Source organism: Sinohyriopsis cumingii, chromosome 16 (assembly GCF_028554795.1).
Source record: "Sinohyriopsis cumingii isolate HCF-2022 chromosome 16, ASM2855479v2, whole genome shotgun sequence".
Classification (NCBI taxonomy): domain Eukaryota; kingdom Metazoa; phylum Mollusca; class Bivalvia; order Unionida; family Unionidae; genus Sinohyriopsis; species Sinohyriopsis cumingii.
In genome coordinates this window covers 56,665,590-56,685,941 of record NC_142976.1, presented here as the reverse complement: position 1 = coordinate 56,685,941, position 20,352 = coordinate 56,665,590, and the positions used below count along the sequence as shown (strand labels likewise).

Below are 20,352 nucleotides of genomic sequence, written 5' to 3'. Positions count from 1 at the left end.
GGGCAGTAGAGAGCGATCACGGGAAAACAAAATTTTTCTTTTATAAAATTAAAAAGTGTTGTTCGGCCCGGGCCGCCTTACGTGTCCGGGCCCCGGTGATATATCTTCGGTTGCCACCACACCCCCTCTTGTCGGCCCTGCCTTTATGCATTGAGAGATCTGGGTCTGCCTTCTCAGTTTGGTATGGGTTATGTGCGTGATACAAAGGAACTGGTTCATATAGCGGTAAGTCAAACAGTATATCTGAGAATTTTGTCTTCATTCACAGACAAAAAGTCCACGAGAAATGGTCTTTCACGTGCAAATCCACATATTAGTGCATATTCTGCAGTTTGCAGTGCATAACGATGAACATTTGTTCAATCATTTGTTTAATGTAATTCAGTGTCAAAACGTCACACATTTTGATAGAATCAATTTCAGTGTGCCGCTATTTAAAAAAAAAAAATATTTTTAGACACGAATAATTAGATGTACATGGACACGAATGTGTAAGTTAATACATCGTCCTTTTCTTTTCAGGACTATTACGGATCCCCGAGAAAGGACCCATATACTGTAAGCATGTTTGTCTTTATTTGACCAAAATGCTATGTGTTTGAGTACAACTGACTCAAAATTATTAATAACGTAGATTTAGATACGTCGTCACATTATGGAGCGGTGGATCAGTTGTACGTTACAAGTCCTACTGTGATTTCAAGCGAGCAGCATAAATCGTGATATGCCGGCTCATTTTGCTACAGCAGACCTGGATCTAGGTGTTCGTAATTGGATGAATATAGTTCACAGCTATTACTGTTTGAATCAAGCCAGTATTGTCTGTTGCTGATAATCAATTTCGATCTAACGTCACCTTGATAACGATCTGTAACTGATTGCATGTATTCTTGGGAAATGTAAACACCATCGTATCAGTTTGAATCAGCATTGGCTTTTTATTCAAAGTTAAGTCAATAGTACTCAATCTACTTAAAATCTGATCTCCACATTTCTTCGTTGCGTGAAGATCTGACAGGCAGCCATCAAAGGCCATGTTCTAAGGATCCCAATACTGTGCACGAAGTCAGATAGTTGCATTTACACGGCTTTTTGGCTTTGTCATTCCGTATGCTCTAGAACTTACGTTTAGTAACAATTAGTGCCAAATGGATCAATTGACTTTTCAGAAGTGTTAAAGCTGCATCTCGATTGGTCGACAATAAGGTCAGACGGGTGACCTGCAGATCTCCACTTAAAGCCTCGGGAGATTTGAGTTTAACTTAGCTTGCAGTATTGCGTTGTCTCCCACAAAGGTCCCACTAGGATTAGGAACAACAAAATCGTGTGGTTTTGCAAAGGTCGTTTTTCTACATTTTTTTCTTCTTCTTTTCTTAGGATCAACAGAGGGAGCGGTACAATCGAGATGATCGCAGAGATGTAAGTTAAACATTTTCCTGAAAGTGAAACAAATTATCAATCTATCATACTGTCTAGACACTTCATCATAATGTTTCATCGTGAATGTTAATTTACACCAAACCGTTAGTATAACACTAAAATAAAAAATCCGACATTCCAATACGCTTGCATAAGCATACGATAATACCAAAATAAAAATGCAATATTCACCAAGATTAGTGGGCATTATTTTAGAAATATCGATATTCACTAAGATTAGTGGATATTTTTTTTAAAGAAATATTGATATTCACATAGATTGTTGGGTATTATTTCAGAAATATCGATATTCACTAAGATTAGTGGGTATTATTTAAGAAATATCGATATTCACTAAGATTAGTGGGTATTATTTAAGAAATATCGATATTCACTAAGATTAGTGGGTATTATTTAAGAAATATTGATATTCACTAAGATTAGTGGGTATTATTTAAGAAATATTGATATTCACTAAGATTAGTGGGTATTATTTAAGAAATATTGATATTCACTAAGATTAGTGGGTATTATTTCAGAAATATTGATATTCACTAAGATTAGTGGGTATTATTTAAGAAATATCGATATTCAATAGCGCCATTGCTGAGCTACAACAGCGGAGCGAAAATACAATAATAAATTAAAATCTTTAACACAGAATAAATAATGGCACTCAGCTAGATTGTATTCAGTTCTGCAGTTATAAAGAGGTGATAGAAATATTTAGTAAGTTTAACTTGAAAACGATACTCTCGGTATCAAGAGATAATGCAAATTTGTTTACAAGTTTCGATACAATCAAAACCGAGTTCAAGCTTGTTCCGTTACAAAATACTATTTAGTGAATAAAATTGATATTTGTTGATTTCAAACATAAAAATTATATTCTTTAAAGCTTTAAAAAATCTGCAGATTTAATAATGACAACATTGAAACAAACATCACCAGCACTGATAGCAAGATGGTTAAAACGGTACATTGCGAGGAAAGGATAGAGTATGTAGATCAATACACAAATTTGTATTATGTAGATTAATACACAAATTTGTTTTCCGCTAAATTTACAGTGCAGCTTTAAGATCTGGTAAATTTCACAAGGTTAATCTTGAACGATTTGCCCCCCCCCCCCATCTAACACCCCCCCCCCCATCCCACAAAGCAACAAACAACCCAGGGATATAATTAACAGAACACAAAATCAGATGCAAATAGCACTTGATCACTGGGAGCAACTACTGCTGTAACAGAGTCAACCACACGGATGACAACATTTGACTAAATCTGAAATCATCTACAAGTTTGAAAATATTTAAAAAATTTTGCAAAATGCCGTAATTGAATGTAATGTTTCTGTTTTAGAACGTCGTCGTGTTGGCTTGTTGATATCATATAAAGACAAATTATGAAGCATAACGTATTGCCGGATTTTTTGTTTTCTTTGTTTTAAACGATTGACAAAGAATAGTACTTAAAACATTGTTATTTTGAAAGGCCAGTTGCCTTGAAGGTAATTAAGCTAGACAAAGGAAAATAAAACACATTGAATTGAAAAAATTATTAAGTTATTAGTCTGCCTAGAAGTTATACAAGCAATCGAGACAACAATTATTTGAAGTGAGAGGCTATATTAGTCCGGTAGATAACCAGTTTCAGGTAGACATTGTTTGCACACACACAATATATATATATATATATATATATATATATATATATATATATATATATATATATATATATATATATATATATACCAGACAGAACAGAAAGTGCTCTCACTGGATTCTATAGGAGTATGCTTGGTAATAGTAGGCATAATTAATATTTGAATACAAATAATACTATCATACAGGTTGGAGAACTTTTAATTCGTACTCGACAGAGATTCTAACCGAGGTCGGTAAGTAAACGACACCAATCGCCTTGCCGGCATACACGCCTTGCCCTCACGACTAATCAAACATTAGCAAAAAATGATGTTACTCAATCGGTTTTATATGTACTCGTGTGTAGCAGACACACTCGCATGACGATCTAGTAATTAATTCTCATGTATCTACACAGTCATTTCGGATTCCAATGAAACAAATCAAGGTATATAGAATTAATTATAGAGAATTATATAAATATACACCATACAAAACGGAAACTGCTATCTCTGGATTCAATAGAAGAATGCTTGATAATAGGAGGCAGAGAATAAGGGCTCGTGTGTGCAAGCAATCGATGGGTGCGTTTACACGCGGACCTGGGTTAGAATCTCCGTAGAGCACGAATTAAAAATTCTCTAACCTGTATGATAGTATTATTTGTATTAATCTCTATCTCTCTCCCCCCTCTCTCTCTCTCTCTCTCTCTCTCTCTCTCTCTCTCTCTCTCTCTCTCTATATATATATATATATATATATATATATATATATATATATATATATATATATATATATAAATTTGAATTTTTATTCAAATTATTTGGATTCTAAAAGATAATTCATTTTCCTGGAAATATTTGGGCGCTCATACAGAATTCTTGGACAAAGAAATTTATTTAAATTTTATTCGGAAATTCAAACACCGGAATATTATTAACTGTGAAACAACAAAGAACTATAGACATAACAGCACAATATTAGCTGCAGTAAACGTCATCGCCTTCCATTTTGGATTTTTCGTCAGGGCTCGAACTTGAATTCATTAGAACATTTCATTACTAGGACTTCTAAAATTTAATTTGTGGATTATTCTTGGATTATTTTTGGATTTGATTCTTTAAAGCGTAAGTTCTTATTTTTTTTCTCATTTTTTACAGTGTTTTTCCAGGAAAATAATTTGTTTGTCAAATTTTTCAAAGCTTGTTGTTTTCACTCTTTCTTTGGTTACTTTTTTAAGGAGCCTAAACAGGTAACATAAGAATTGGGGCCTCGTCCTTGAATATTTGAATTTTGGCTAAAATATTTCAAAAACTTTGTTTTTTTGAAATGTGAATTTCCCTAGTTTTTTACATCCTAAGTGAAATCGGCAAGCTTTTTATAAAATGTCATCAAAAGTGGAAATCTTTCTTTCAAGTCCTTCCCAGGACCAAATAGATCTTTTCAATAAAGATGAATTAATTCAACTTGCCAGAAAATATGATCTTTCTGAGGTAAAGGCTTCCTTAACGAAGCAAGAAATAAAAAAATATTGTGGTCCATTGCTTGGTAGAAAAGAAAGTTTTGGATAAAAATGCTTTGGTTTCGATCAGTAAGTCTGTATCAGACTCTGACACAAAAGTAAAGGAATTAGAATTAAAATACAAGATGGAATTGGAGTTAAGGAAGCTGGAACATCAGAAAGAAAAAATGAGAAGGAAAGACAAATGCCGTTACAAGAAAAACAATTGCATTTACAAGCGGAAAAAAAGAGAAAGAAAGACAAATGCAGTTACAAGAAAACAAATGCAGTTACAGTATGAGAAATAGGAGAGAGAGAGAGAAAGGAAAGAGAGAAAGAAAAATAAAGGCAAATGAAATTAGATAATCAAATAAAGAGAGAAAGAGAGAGAGATGCAAATGCAAAGAGAGAAGGAAGAAAGAGAAAAGGAAGAAAGGGAATATCAATTCAGAATAAAAGAAATGGAGCTAACACGTGAAAAACATATTCCCACTTCAATACAAATTTAAGTTTCGATGTTGCAAAGAATATTAAGTTAGAGCCCCCTTTTAGACAAAACGATGTAGACAAATATTTTCCTTATTTTTAAAAAGTTGTTGAAAATATGAAAAGGCCAAGGGAGCATTGCACTCAATTATTGCAATATGTACTCACTGGTAGAGCTCGTCCTTGAATATTTGAATTTTGGCTAAAATATTTCAAAAACTTTGTTTTTTTGAAATGTGAATTTCCCTAGTTTTTTACATCCTAAGTGAAATCGGCAAGCTTTTTATAAAATGTCATCAAAAGTGGAAATCTTTCTTTCAAGTCCTTCCCAGGACCAAATAGATCTTTTCAATAAAGATGAATTAATTCAACTTGCCAGAAAATATGATCTTTCTGAGGTAAAGGCTTCCTTAACGAAGCAAGAAATAAAAAAATATTGTGGTCCATTGCTTGGTAGAAAAGAAAGTTTTGGATAAAAATGCTTTGGTTTCGATCAGTAAGTCTGTATCAGACTCTGACACAAAAGTAAAGGAATTAGAATTAAAATACAAGATGGAATTGGAGTTAAGGAAGCTGGAACATCAGAAAGAAAAAATGAGAAGGAAAGACAAATGCCGTTACAAGAAAAACAATTGCATTTACAAGCGGAAAAAAAGAGAAAGAAAGACAAATGCAGTTACAAGAAAACAAATGCAGTTACAGTATGAGAAATAGGAGAGAGAGAGAGAAAGGAAAGAGAGAAAGAAAAATAAAGGCAAATGAAATTAGATAATCAAATAAAGAGAGAAAGAGAGAGAGATGCAAATGCAAAGAGAGAAGGAAGAAAGAGAAAAGGAAGAAAGGGAATATCAATTCAGAATAAAAGAAATGGAGCTAACACGTGAAAAACATATTCCCACTTCAATACAAATTTAAGTTTCGATGTTGCAAAGAATATTAAGTTAGAGCCCCCTTTTAGACAAAACGATGTAGACAAATATTTTCCTTATTTTTAAAAAGTTGTTGAAAATATGAAAAGGCCAAGGGAGCATTGCACTCAATTATTGCAATATGTACTCACTGGTAGAGCTCGTGATATTTACATGTTACTGTCGCTAGAGCAGAGTGCTGAGTATAATGAAGTTAAGGACTATATCTTGATGAGGTATGCGATAGTCCGTGAGGCTTATCGGCAAAAATTCAGAAACTATAAAAAGAAGCTGACCAGACCTATGTCGAATTTGCGTGGGAAAAAGAACGACAATTTGATAAGTGGTGCTCTTCTAGAAAGGTTAATAAAGATTACGAAAGTCTCAGACAACTCATATTGATTGAAGAGCTCAAGAACTGTGTCCATAGTGACATTAGGATTTATCTTGAAGAGCATAAGGTTGAATCCTCGGAAAACGCTGCTCGTGCCGCTGACGAGTATGCTTTAGCTCATAAGGTTTCTTTTGTAGGCAAGACCTCCATTCAGCAGTCATTTTGCAGAAAAGTATTTCAGCCTAATACAAGCCCTTCTAAATCTCAAACTGGTACAACTTTAAAAAATCAAGCTTCAGATAAGCTTGATCAAAGTTCCTTGTGTCTTCCTACGTGTACCTTTTGCAAGAAGAAAGGACACGTTATGTCTGATTGCTACAAACCGTAAAATAGGCATCAGAATCATGATAGAACTATTCCAAATACTCTTATTTCTCAGAGGTCAAGGTCACGGTCATGTATTGAAAGCAATACATTTGTTGGGTCTAATAAACCCCAGTCTGATTCTATTATGAAGAATTATGAACCATTCATGTCAAAGGGTTCTATATCACTCTTGGGTGATTCAGCCAATCCTATCCCTATTAAAATTTTAATTTACACATGAGCTTCTCAGAGTCTTTTATTGTCAGGTACTTTGCCTTTTTCTGATAAGTATTATTGTAGCCATTATTTAAATTTGGTAAAACGTCAATCCATTTTCCGGATTAATTTTGAGTGAAATAATTCATTCCACGTTCAGGTCAATTTCTGTTAAATATTTCAACTACCGATGTTTTTTTTTATCTGAGTACGTTGAAACGTATTCAGTCTTTTCATATTCCTGTCGCAAAAAATATTTTAATACATAAATCTGAGCCCCTTCAGAATTTTGCTCTTGAAAAGAAATTCAAACAGCATCGTGTATGTCATCCTTCTGTTTCTTTGTTATGTTTCAAACCTAGATCACCGCCTCGAATACGGGAGGTCGCGGGTTCGAACCCCGGCCGAGTCATACCAAAGACTCATAAAAATGCAACTAACAGCTGTCTGGCTAGGCACTCAGCATTAAGAAGTTAGTGTTAGGACTGGTCGGCATGGTATCAGGATAATGTGACTGGGTGGGACATCATGCTACATGTCTGCTGCATGATGCCCCAGTGCTAGACATCACTAGAAACTGCCACACTGCAGACATCCATCCATCCATCCATCCATCCATCCATCCATCCATCCATACATACATATATAATACATACATACATACATACATACATAGGGGCCCCGAGCAGCTGAGTGGTCTAAAGCGCTCTCCGTTACGGATCACTGCCATCTCACCTCTGTCTGCGTGGGTTCGAGTCTCGGATTCGGCTAATGTGTGTATGTGAGAAAGCTTGTCAGTAGCTTCTCGTGGGTCGGTGGTTCTTTCCTGGGTTTTCCCGGGTTCTTCCTCCACCATTAATACTGGCCGCCATGTATAGCCTATCGTGTGCTGAAAAATGGCTTTAAACCCTACAACAACTACAACAACAACAACATACATACATACATACATACATACATACATACATACATACATACATACGTACATACTCCTTACAGAAAAATAGACTTCGGTTGAAGGAAACAAGGAAGAAAATATATAAAAACAGTACGGATAAGTCTGTTCGGTTACTTGATATATTGAGATCATTTAAATTTTAAACAGAATGTTACAACTCAAAATACGTTTCCAAAAGGCTTACCTGTCTTACTTCACGGAAGAAATATTGAAATTCAAGCAAGTGGTTATAGGCGATCCAGTGACTATATACGAAAAACAAGATGGCATATACATATTGTTGAATAGATTTTGAAGACATAAAGAAAGAACGTGTACATGTATGTTATGATGAAATGGAAAGAACATGATGAATCGTTTAAAAGTTGGGATGGAGCTGAAAACATTTTATTTTAAAATAAATTATGTACCAAAGGTACAACTCTCTCCCTGACACAACATAAATGATGCATGACATACAAGAGTTTTTGATGTTTTTTTAAGATAACGAGGCTCTGAGATGTAAAAGATGTGGTACAATAGTGCGTTAGAGCATGAATGACTGAAAACATGGCAGTTCGTTTCAATAAACTGTGCAAGAAATATTGAAGATACAGTCATACAGACACCAAGCACCGAAACACAATCAATTGCAGAATGATACAAATGCAACAGAGAAAGATGTTCAAGGAAATCGTGAAACGAAATAAAAATTTCACACCTTTTAAGATAGATTGCCTTAAACAAATAGATTAAATTGGTATTACAGTGGAGGAAAGGAAAGTATTTAGGAATGATGTCAACAAAGGATTGTTTGTGAACGTGGAAAAACGGTAAATAGAAGTTCTAAGTACATTTGTTTGTACAACAAAAACCAGTTTCAAATTAAAGGTTTGAAACTATGTGAAGAAAAATAGGTGCATACATAGGTATAACAATGCTTTAATCTCGCATCGTTTGCTAATCCAGGAGCACCGTAACAATGAACATGGAGGAATTCGTAATTTTCTACACAGACAATAAGAAACAGTATCAATAATGACACTTTTCGTTCGGTGGTATATTTGTTTTATTAGCCCTTTCTAAGCTATCCATTTCTTCCTATAGGCAATGCCATTCCTTAAATATTTGAACTGCATATTTTGCAAATGTTTTTAACTGTAACTTTGTCATAGTTAAGGATATTTGTTATTTATTATAAATTTTGTTCCATTAATCAAAATCTATACACAAAAATGATTGTCATTTAAACTGTTTTTTTCGTTTCCTTCTTTAATGAATCCATCAAAATGAATTTCTTACTGTATTGACTTTATTTTCCACTTTGTTCAGTATGACTCTCACCACTTTATCTGGGTAATAGTTAACTAATATTTTGATGAAAAGATGACTGTCATAACCGGACAAGTTTTGAAAAAGCATTGCTATGTATTTTGGATATTTAAAATCGAACTGTATACGTTGTTTTGGATTTCCTCATAATTTGCCTGTAAATTGTCGTGGTCTGTTATATTGGTTTCAAAATATTTTTCTCTCACAGATAGGGTTTATAGTTGTTTTGTTGAATTTTTCATCTTCTTCAGTGAATATCATAGATTGTGCGTTTCTCTGTCTTAATTCTTGACATAATAGTCTTGATATTTTACTACCGCTCCGGTGGCCTAGTGGTTAGAACGTCCGCCTCGGATGCGGGAGGTCGTGGGTTTGATCCCCGGCCGAATCATACCAGAGAATTACAAAAATGGTACTAACAGCTGCCTTGCTTGGCGTTCAGCATTAAGAGGTTAGTGTTAGGACTGGTCGGCCTGGTGTCGGGATAATGTGACTGGGTTGGATATCATACCACATGTCTGCAGCATGATGCCCCAGTGCTAGACCTCACTATAAACTGCCACACTGCAGACATCATAGTGATATGACTGAAAATTTTTTAAAGCTACGTTAAAAATCACACTTGATATTTTACTCAATGCATTGTAAAATACTTCAATACACTCCGCTATTCTGTGAACCTCTGATTTGTTGCTGATAAGTGTTGTTTGAGCTAAATAGAAAACCCTGATTGAATGAATTTGGCTGTTTTAATGATTAAATATGAGATATTAAACTTTGTAATTAGTACAAAGTTAATTTGAAAATCACAATAAATGTCACATGGAATTTTCATTGATTTGTAAATGTTTTGAATTTTATAGTTTACTTTTTCAGGCAGTACATAACGTGACGTATCCACAATATATCTTTGTTGTTTATGTTAAAATAATTGTTCTGACATATTGAAAAACTTACACATTTTTATAGATATATTTCTTCTCGTGATTTCTGTTTATCAATTTTGACACCAATTTTGCAAAAAATCTTATTTTTCCAGAATAATTGTACTTTCTATATTTTGGATTATGTTGACCTCTGTATTAAAATATTTTGAACATGTCAGAAGGTATTTCCCTTGTTTCAGTTATTCTGCCCGGTTTGATATACGATGGATCGGCTGTTTCATTCACATTGAAGCACATACTAACCTCATTATCCAGTGTCTTCTGGCTTGTTTTTTTTACCAGACATTGTTAAAAACATGACTGTATCCATCCTAATTGTATTTTGATGGTTCATGGGGATCTGTTTTGGATGTAATTAAAACTGATTTCACAGCAAAGAAAACATATGCATATTTACCTTCTTTGACCATTTAGGGAAAGCAATGCTTGAACTTCCTCTTTGCGGTTGATATCTATGTGCAGTGTTAAATATTTTAATTCTGACAAACATATGTCTTGCTCTTTCGCTGATTTCCTACCCAGATTTTGAGTACAAAATTGTCGAATAAACGTTCAATGACATTATCCATTTCTCATCTATTGATTATGCTAAAACGTCAGCTTCTATGGTAAATTTTATGCTATTCAAATTGCTATCTCACCTGTGTTGGTTTCTTCATAGGTCTGATCGTGTAGTCTAGCTTTACTTTCACAGAATGAGATTATCAAATTCCTTGAATTATTATCTTCTTCAAACATGGATAAACGTCCTTTAAAGATTAATATAAATCTTTGCTCTTTACATCTGCAAAATATACACTCACTGACATTTAGATTGATGGTGTAAGTAAATTTGCAAATATGGTGATTGATGCCATAAATAGGTATGCTCAAGGAACCACACTTACACTATAGATTTGTAATTTTTTGGACATTTTTTAAAAACCTGACACATCTCTGAATACTGTTGAATTCAGTACAATATAACTTTTGTGCCATTATTTATCACATGCAAAAACAAAAATCAAAATCGTATTATATTTTGTTGAGGGTTAAATTAAATAGGTTTGGTTGATTACAATTTATTCCCACATTTGTATCATTTTGTCAACTTATTTTAGTTTAATTTAGCAAGATTTCAAAAATATTCGGGCTGCAAATAGCAGAGAGAACGTTGTTTTTATAAAAGGACGTATAGTCGTACTGCGCTAGTGAATATCGATTGCTGTAAATTAACATCATGGAGGCTTCTTGCGCCAGTCGACTTTTATTTTAGTGTCGCCATATCCAATATTAGCAGGTTGGTGTGTTGCACTAATGCGCTTGAAGCTTTGTTATTGTCTTCAATAATTTTTATTTTATTGTAATTTCATACGTGGGTTGGTGTGAATATATATATATATATATATATATATATATATATATATATATATATATATATATATATATATATATATATATATATATATATATATATATATATATATATATATATATATATATATATATATATATATAATTTGTTTAATTACATAGTGCGAAGTGCAATATGACCGTGTATTATGCATTGATAATGTAAAGATTTAAAAATAAAATCGTTATTTCAAGTGTACAAGAGTGCCTTTCCCATACCGTTGACGGTGTGAGATTTAGCCGTCCATTTGTCTGTCCGTCCACTGAAGAGGTGGTTTTCACACGTAAGTTTAGTTTTGCTGTGGACTTTTTCATCAAACATCATATACACCTTACGCTATGGCAAGAGGTAGTAGCCTATTCATTATTGAAATTTACTGGGCCCAAGGTCACTGTCGTTCTTTAAGTTCACGTTTATAAACTTCACAGGTAGACGGCACTTCGGCATGGGGCGTGCCCAGTAGTTAAAGTTCAGGGTCACTGGAGCTAAAGTAACCATGTTTGGTTTCTATACGATAAGTCCACTTTAATCAAGTTTCCAACATCAAATGGTTATAAACGTCATGGTTGCATTACACATGAATAAGAGAATTTCCTTACTGACTCTGCTGTCGACAGATCAAAGGTCAAGGTCATCGGTCCATAAATTGCAAAATTGTTTTAAATTTACGTTTGTTATAGCTGCTGCCATCGGAAATCAATTATTCTTTTCACGGACAAACAAATTTGACTTTCTGGTAGAATTAGAAAAAAATATGTTTATAGTGGAAGGAACTAACAACATTTATTGGAATTGAATACATGACCGATATTTTAAGAATGAGAATGATGGAAGAATCGACCTTTTACTGTCACGAGTCTATGCTCTTAAAATAAGTAACAGAAAAGAGTGAAGACAACAAGCTTTGTAAAATTTAACGAATAATTTATTTCCCTAGAATACAAAGTGAAAAATGAGAAAAAAGAACTTGCGGTATTGCGAATTAAATCCCAAAATGATGAGAGAATTAAAAATTCAAGTCCTAGTAATAAAAAGTCATGAATGAAACTGAGTTCAAGTCCCGATGAGATCCTAAATTGAAGGCGATGACGTGTCTGTTATAGCCTACGAAGTACTGATGTGTCAACATTCTCTTGTTCATTCACAGAAATATTATTCCAGGTTTAAATTTTGTATAAATTCCAATGAATGTCTTTATCCAAGAATTTTGTCAGAGCACTTTTGTATTTCCAGAGAAAATAATCGCTCGAATTCAATAATTTGAAGAAGATAAAATTTAGCCCAAACTGGTCATAACATAACACAACTTAAAGTGCTAGATGTTAAATCATAACTGGTAAAATCCTTAGTCACAAGATAATATAGTTCTCTTTTTAACCTCAGGTCACATTAACATTTTCTATAAACAAACATTACCTAACGAAAAATAACCTTCTATAATGATTTTAATGAGCTTTATTTACTTACAACACAATAATCTCTACAACTCACACGAGAATCTCCAAAACCCTGACCCTGATAAACATATTTACCACTTCTTGTTTATCTGAATAATACTTTGGTTAATAAGCTCATACCCATAGAATATAATGAAACTATTTTTAGTTGTTTACATAAATGAAATAAAAAATATCAGTCAGGTCAAGCTGAAATTAACTCAGTTTTGGACAAGGTCACATTACAATAACATGTAATAAATAAACAAAATTTAAAACTAACAGATTTTAAAAAAGTATTTGTGATGCCGAGTGAGATTATTTTTGTTCCTGTATTTACTGTTTAATTGATCTTTCCTTCAATCCCTAGGAGGAACAAAATGAACAAAACCCCTTGGACTACAGTCGATGGTTCCACAACGACAATCCCAACGACCATGTACGTATTGTGCTTTTCAAGTATGCTTGTGTATGTATGTATGTATGTATGTATGTATGTATGTATGTATGTATGTATGAAGGTATGTATGTATGTATGGATGGATGTGTGTTTGTGTGTGTATATGTATATGTATGTATGTATGTATGTATGTATGTATGTATGTATGTATGAATGGATGTATGTATGGATGGATGTGTGTTTGTGTGTGTATATGTATGTATGTATGTATGGATGAATGGATGAATGGATGGATGTATGTATGGATGGATGTGTGTTTGTGTGTGTACATGTATGTATGTATGTCTGTATGTATGTATGTATGTATGTATGCATGCTTGCATAGATGGCTGGATGTATGGATGGAAGACGTATATATACATTTATGTATGTATTTTTGGAATGATGGATGAATATGTTTTAGTATTTCTTATGAGTACCCAAAACACTAATGAATGCAGTTCTATTTCTCTCAGTCTTCTTTTCAATGATATTTAAATATTCCATGTTGCTTTAAAAGTGTGTTACTTTGTATATGCATCTTTTAAGATGAATACCCTTCACTGTTACGTGAATCATCCATTACTTTACAGGCTCACCATAGACATTCTGCAAACTTTGGATTCTCATTTTATCACATGGTTCTTAAATAGTAAAAAAAGAAAAGAAATTTACTTGCATACGCAGAAATAAGAAACGCGCCTGTAAGCGATCCAGGTGATACCACTATCTAATTTCATTATGTCACAAATAAAAAAAACGTAAGTACCATCTATACTCGCGTATTAGTTGAGTCCAACTGCAAACTGTACAGACCCAGATCTGGTGTTGTATAATGCGCTGGCAGATCTGGGTCTAAGTAGTTTGTCAGGAGTAATTAATAGAACAAACTTCACACACCCTGATATGCCAGCGCTTATGCGACTGGAGTCCAGAGTGTGTTGCTGTTTGCAGATGGACTTGGCTTAGTTGTTGTTGTTGTTGTGGGGTTTAACGCCATTTTTCAGCACACGATAGGCTATGCATGGCGGCCAGTATTAATAGTGGAGGAAGAACCCGAGAAAACCCCGGAAAGAACCACCGACCCACGAGAAGCTACTGGCAAGCTTTCTCACATACCCACATTAGTCGAATCCGAGACTCGAACCCACGCAGACAGAAGTGAGATGGTAGTGATCCGTAACGGAGAGCGCTTTAGACCACTCGGCCACCCAGTAGCGAGTATAGACAGTAGATTAAAAAGATGGAAATTGAAGCATCTACATTACAGTTTTGATTCAGTGATGGCAGCGTATGACATTTTTTATGATCCTATCACGTTAGATATCCAAAAGAGAAAAAAACGTGTTTACAAGCTTTTGTAAATCTAGTCCAACTGCAAACACCAGAGATCTAGCTTCGCATAGTGTACCGGCAAACCAGGGTCTATGTTCTTTGTTCTACTGATCACTCCTAATAAACTGCATAGACCCAGATCTGCCAGTGCTTTATGCAAATGCAAATATGGCTATATGCTTTTGAACTCGATCTATAAGGGAGTATATATGGTAGGTACCATCAATTATTATTACATAACGGTTTATAAAATTAAAAAAAAAGAACTGGATGTATAATGCATGTAGCGAGTCTGTTCTATTTTCAATACTGAAATAATATTTTTAACATTACATATATTTATGTTTGGATATTAGCAAGAAATGTAATATGTATTGCTTTATAGAAATCGGGAAAGGGGTGTTTCACAAATGTAAGGCAGTAGCTATAGTTTTCCATGAGCGGCTCTAAGAGACAAATATACATATATTTATGTTTGGATATTAGCAAAAAGAATAAATGTAAAAATGTATTGCTTTCTAGAAATCGGGAAAGGGGTATTTCACAAATGTAAGTCAGTAGCTGTAGTTTTCCATGAGCGGCTCTAAGAGAAAATTTATAACCAATAAAAAAAATAGTAGAAGATATCCGACATTTAACTCAACTACTGCATGTTTATTATGCCTCAACTGTAATGAGATTTGTCGAAGTATTAGCCACGCACATGATCTCGACCTTTGCCCACTCTTCTCTTTTTTTTTTCCAGACAGCTCGACTAGTACACTCAATGCAGGCAGGTTCATGTACATAGGCCAAACTTAATTATTCACTAGAAGCACTGAATGTGGCATTATACGGGACGGGCGAAAATCCGCAACTTTTGTAACTATTACTACCTTCGATATGATTTCCTATTTTCTGATGAATATATTTAAACAAATACGTCGTCAACGAACCAATGAAACAAACTCTTTTACACTAACGAAAGTGACTTCTTTTCGATCGATAAGTGAATGGAAGTGCTTGGAAATAAAATCAGATATGGCTCACAATTGCTCGACGCGAGCTTGATGTTGAGAAAAAAACACACAAAAAAAACAATGATCTGAAGGGGAAAAAATCATACAGGGTGAAAAAAAATATCTCAGGTTATTCCCATGACCCTTTCTGACATAGGACCCTCTCTATCATACTATATAAGAGAGAAGGTACGTAACTTCCAAATACATGTACTTGGTTCCACCCATGACCCTCGATTTAATTCTTATATTTCCGTCTTTAAAGGCACACGACCTTGCCCTATGACTTGTTTTACTCCTGAGATATTTTTCTCTTCATGAAGCCATATTGACTTTTCTGAGCTGTACCGAACTGAAGTTACAGGCTCGAAAACCTGCGAATTTCGCGAGCTGAGGTGACAACCGGTGAAAAGATCTGCATATACCATACTTGCGACTGTACCATGCATCCCTTTTTTAATTACAGAACAGTGGTAGATGCAAAAGTAAGTTTTTACTTACCATTAACTCGATTTAACTTTAGGAATCCTGTTTCATGAAAGACTTAGGCATTGTCTTCTTCACTACACATACATTGCAGACAAGCGACTCTCATTTTCAAAACACGCACACTATGAGGCACACAAATCAACGGCGAAATATGACTGGCTCAAAAAGTTATACTTAAGTAACATACATACATCCGGGAACCGTTTCACGATGTATACTATTTGTACAAAGGCAAAAATAGGTAATAACATGATCGCATCATGTTAGAAATTATTTGAATGTGTTAAATTAATGAGAGTATACATTAAAGTATAACCTTTTGAGCCAGTCATATTTCGCCGTTGACGTGTTTGCCCCATGTTGTACATGTTTGAAAATGAAAGTCGCTTGTATACGATGTGTGTAGTGAAGAGGACAATGTCTAATTCTTCCGTGGAACAGGATACCTAAAGCTGAATCGAGTTAATGGTAAGTAAAAACTGACTTTTGTATCTACCACCGTTCTGTAATTAAAGAAGGGATGTATCGTAGAGTAAACATGTTATATGTAGACCATTTCACCGGTTGTCACATGAGCACGGCGTTGTCCCGGCAGGCACAATTCGCGAAAATCGCACGTTTTGAAGCCCGTAACTTTAGTCTGGTACAATGCAGATAAATAAGTCAATGGTAGCTTGATGAAAAGAAAAATATCTCAGGAGTAAAACAAGCCATAGAGTATGGTCGTGTGCCTTTAAAGACAGAAATAGCAGACGGTAATCGAGGGTCATGGGTGGAACCAAGTATTTGGAAGTTACGTACCTTCTCTCTTATAAAGTATGATAGAGAGGATCATATGTCAGAACGGGTCGTGGGGGTAATCTAAGGTATGTTTATCACTCTGTATGATTTCTTCCTTCAGATTATTGTTTTATTTTCTCAACCTTAAGCTCGCCTCGAGCACCTGTGATATGGCTCACTCAAAATGCACAAAAGGCTATGTTGGCTCAGACTTCCGCCAATCTTGTGCTCTGGTTTGTATCGATTGGTTGATCAGGTTTACGCATTTCACGAGGACATCTTATCGCAGAGTAAAAACGGAGCGCAGCGGATTTTCGCACCACGTACAAAGCCAGAAAATGAAATAATCACAAAAGAAAGTTTCACGAGGGAAAGAAATCGAAAACAAACAATGTAAAGATTTCAATTTGATTAAGTTTTGGCCACATGTACAACAGTGTAATAGCTTGCTTTACTTGTTTGTGTGTCAAGTTGAAGACATGATTTCCGCTAGATTAGCTAAAGGCTTGACAAATAGAATTCCTGAATGAACGAATAATTAAAACGTTTACATCGCGTTGACGTGATTGCATGGAATCATTGAAGAATCAGATATTAAAGAATAGTGTGTTCATGCGCAACAGATTTTAGGGAAAAAAATAAGTTAGTGACTTTGGGACAGGACCTACTAGAAATTATCTCTTGGCCAGGATATGTTATGTTGTGGTCACGATATGTTGTGGCTCAAGATACTCTCTCGTGGCCACGACCTAACGTCTGCGGTGAAAAGAAATAGTCGTACTGAAAAAAAAGTTGATGTAAAAAATTAAAGCCCTAAGCGCTATTGTTATACTTGGGGGCAAATTAATAATAAAGCAAACAACTTATCCCCTTGCTTTGCAAGATCGTTTCTGAAATTGACAACAGGACAACAACAACAACAACAACAACAATAATAATACTCATAATAATAATAACAACAACAATAGCCACAATAACAACAAAAGCAACAACAGTAATAATAACAACATTAAGAACAACAAAAACGACAATAATAATAATAATTGAGAGAGCAATAATAATAATAATAATAATGATGTTCTTATATGGTATGTCCTGTTCCAAATAATACACGCTAACATGCTAGGAAGTCATTGCTGCGTTTATTTTTCTGTGTGCCATATCGAAAGCCACTTGGACAGTTTTTATTCATAAGCTGCTTGAAAGTTGTGGTGTTAACCCGCTTTTCGTTTTAAATTAATCTATGTAGACACCAGTTGGTTGTTTTACCAAGACTGATGTATGGCAATGTGTATGACCTAATCAGTTGAAGATATTTTCAATTTGCGTGCTTTATACGTAACCTGATATTGTTGTCTTTTTTTTCATAACCATAATATTTTCATAAACATTCTAATTGTCCGTGTGCAAATTGACCTTGATATCACGTTTACAGTGGACACCTTTCATCTGGTCAGAGAGACTTAAAAAATGGTACTAACAGCTGCCTCGCTTGGCGTTCAGCATTAAAAAGGTTAGTGTTAGGACTGGTCGGCCTGGTGTTAGGATAATGTGACTGGGTGGGACATCATGCTAAATGTCTGTGGCATGATGCTCCAGTGTTAAACATCACTTCAAACCGTCACACTGCAGACATCGTAGCGATATGACTGAAAAATTGTTAAAGCTACGTTAAAAAATAAAAATCACATCACTCGTCTGGTCAGATAGTGTTACGCTTGGCTCAGATGGCCGGTATTTTTTTTTTTTTAACCGTCGGTTTTATTAATACATTTTCAAGTCAAAGAAAACGTGCCAAGCAGAAATTTATATAAGTATGTTATAACTTGTCACAAGACAAAGATCTGTAACTTGCATTTGAAAGGAAGAATTCCATCCTTCTCAATTTCCACCAGCTCTTGTAATAAATGACCCATTTTAGTTAAACCTCGATTCCAGAGAGCTACTGCCAGAAAATGGAAAGCGTTTACTGGCCTAAAAAAAAATTAGAATGTGTCTAGGTCATGACCAAATTAAATTTCGACCAATCGGCTGCTGTCTCGACATTACCTACATTATAAATAGATGAAATTGCATGTATTGTGCGTTGTTGTTGTTGTGGTTGTTGTAGGGTTTAACGCCATTTTTCAGCACAAGATAGGCTATACATGGCGGCCAGTATAATTGGTGGAGGAAGAACCCTGGAAGACCCCGGGAAGAACCACCGACCCACGAGAAGCTACTGGCAGGCTTTTTCACGTACACACGTTAGCCGAGCCTGAGACTCGAACTCACGCAGTGGTGAGATGGCAGTGATCAGTAACGGCGAGCGCTTTAGACCACTCGGCATCTCGGGGCCCCCATGTATTGTGTGAACATTGGTGGTAATCGGCCGAGAAACTTACCATACTTATTCCAAATAGAAGTGGGAAACATTTTTTTTTTTTGGGGGGGGGGGAAGTAATTACATAATTATAGAACTCTCTGCAGGCGTCTTCTCTTTGGCTTATAATGAATGAATAAAGCTTCACCTTGAAAATACTAGTGACATGAAACAAGTATAACATTGCCTTGCCAAACGAAAACTCACAAAAATGTGACATTCTTTGTCCCTTAACTTCTCAGATGTTTGACTCAAAGTTGTAAGGGGCTTGTTGAAAGTGGGATTTTCTCTAAATCCAAGTGATGCTGAAATGACTGAAAAAGGTACCTGTGTAAAAAAGAAAGAAAAGAAAACAAAAACAAGTCAGCTTCCCCTACGACATGTTACAGAATGATAACAATCCGGTAAATCAGATAAAAGTTACCTATAATTGACGCACGCTCAATTTTAAGTGATGTTGAATTTTTGGCATATGTTAAGTGTAGAAAATGAACTCAGATTTACTCATGAGATGCAAATAGGGATGAATATGTAGTAAAGATGTACTGGGCATCAATCAATTTTTACCCGGGGTGGGGCAGCGACAGACTCAATTTGAACCACATCCAATTCCACCCCCCCCCCCCACTGATTTAAGTTAGAAAATTATAATAGTTTTGCTAAGCAGCACCCCCCCCCCCATAGGAACCTATGTATGTATGCTGGTGGTTAATAATATTTTCCCTATGATTTTATTCCAATGCATCTGTGACTGCTTCAGAGACTATCTCTGATATAGAGCTCTCTGTATGCCTTTAATATTGGAAGTCCTGGACTCTCACTCACCAGAAATTGGGTGCCCTGCTAGGATGCGATAAAAGGGAGTCTATTGGTAAGTGCAAAGTCATTACACGACATGAAAATAATTAAAAATAGTAGATATTATTATGGATTATAATTAATACTCTACTTTGGTTTCATTCTCATTTTTACCTTCACTTTTATTATGATAATTCTTTATTTATGTTTAATATATGCAACTATCTATC

General features: G+C 34.8%; 1 protein-coding gene across 3 annotated transcripts in view; it reads left to right on the top strand.

The window, feature by feature from the left end:
- Positions 1 to 20,352, top strand: part of LOC149780469 (uncharacterized) — a 71,011-nt gene that overhangs the window by 44,554 nt on the left and 6,105 nt on the right. For 2 of the 3 annotated variants that reach the window (XM_089937420.1, XM_089937422.1), the window contains 4 exons: positions 523 to 558; positions 1,378 to 1,419; positions 13,292 to 13,360; positions 15,441 to 15,467. In XM_089937420.1, the coding sequence (XP_089793546.1) occupies positions 523 to 558; positions 1,378 to 1,419; positions 13,292 to 13,360; positions 15,441 to 15,467 (174 nt within the window). The remainder of the gene's footprint in view (positions 1 to 522; positions 559 to 1,377; positions 1,420 to 13,291; positions 13,361 to 15,440; positions 15,468 to 20,352) is intronic. The other variant, XM_089937421.1, reaches the window with a different exon arrangement.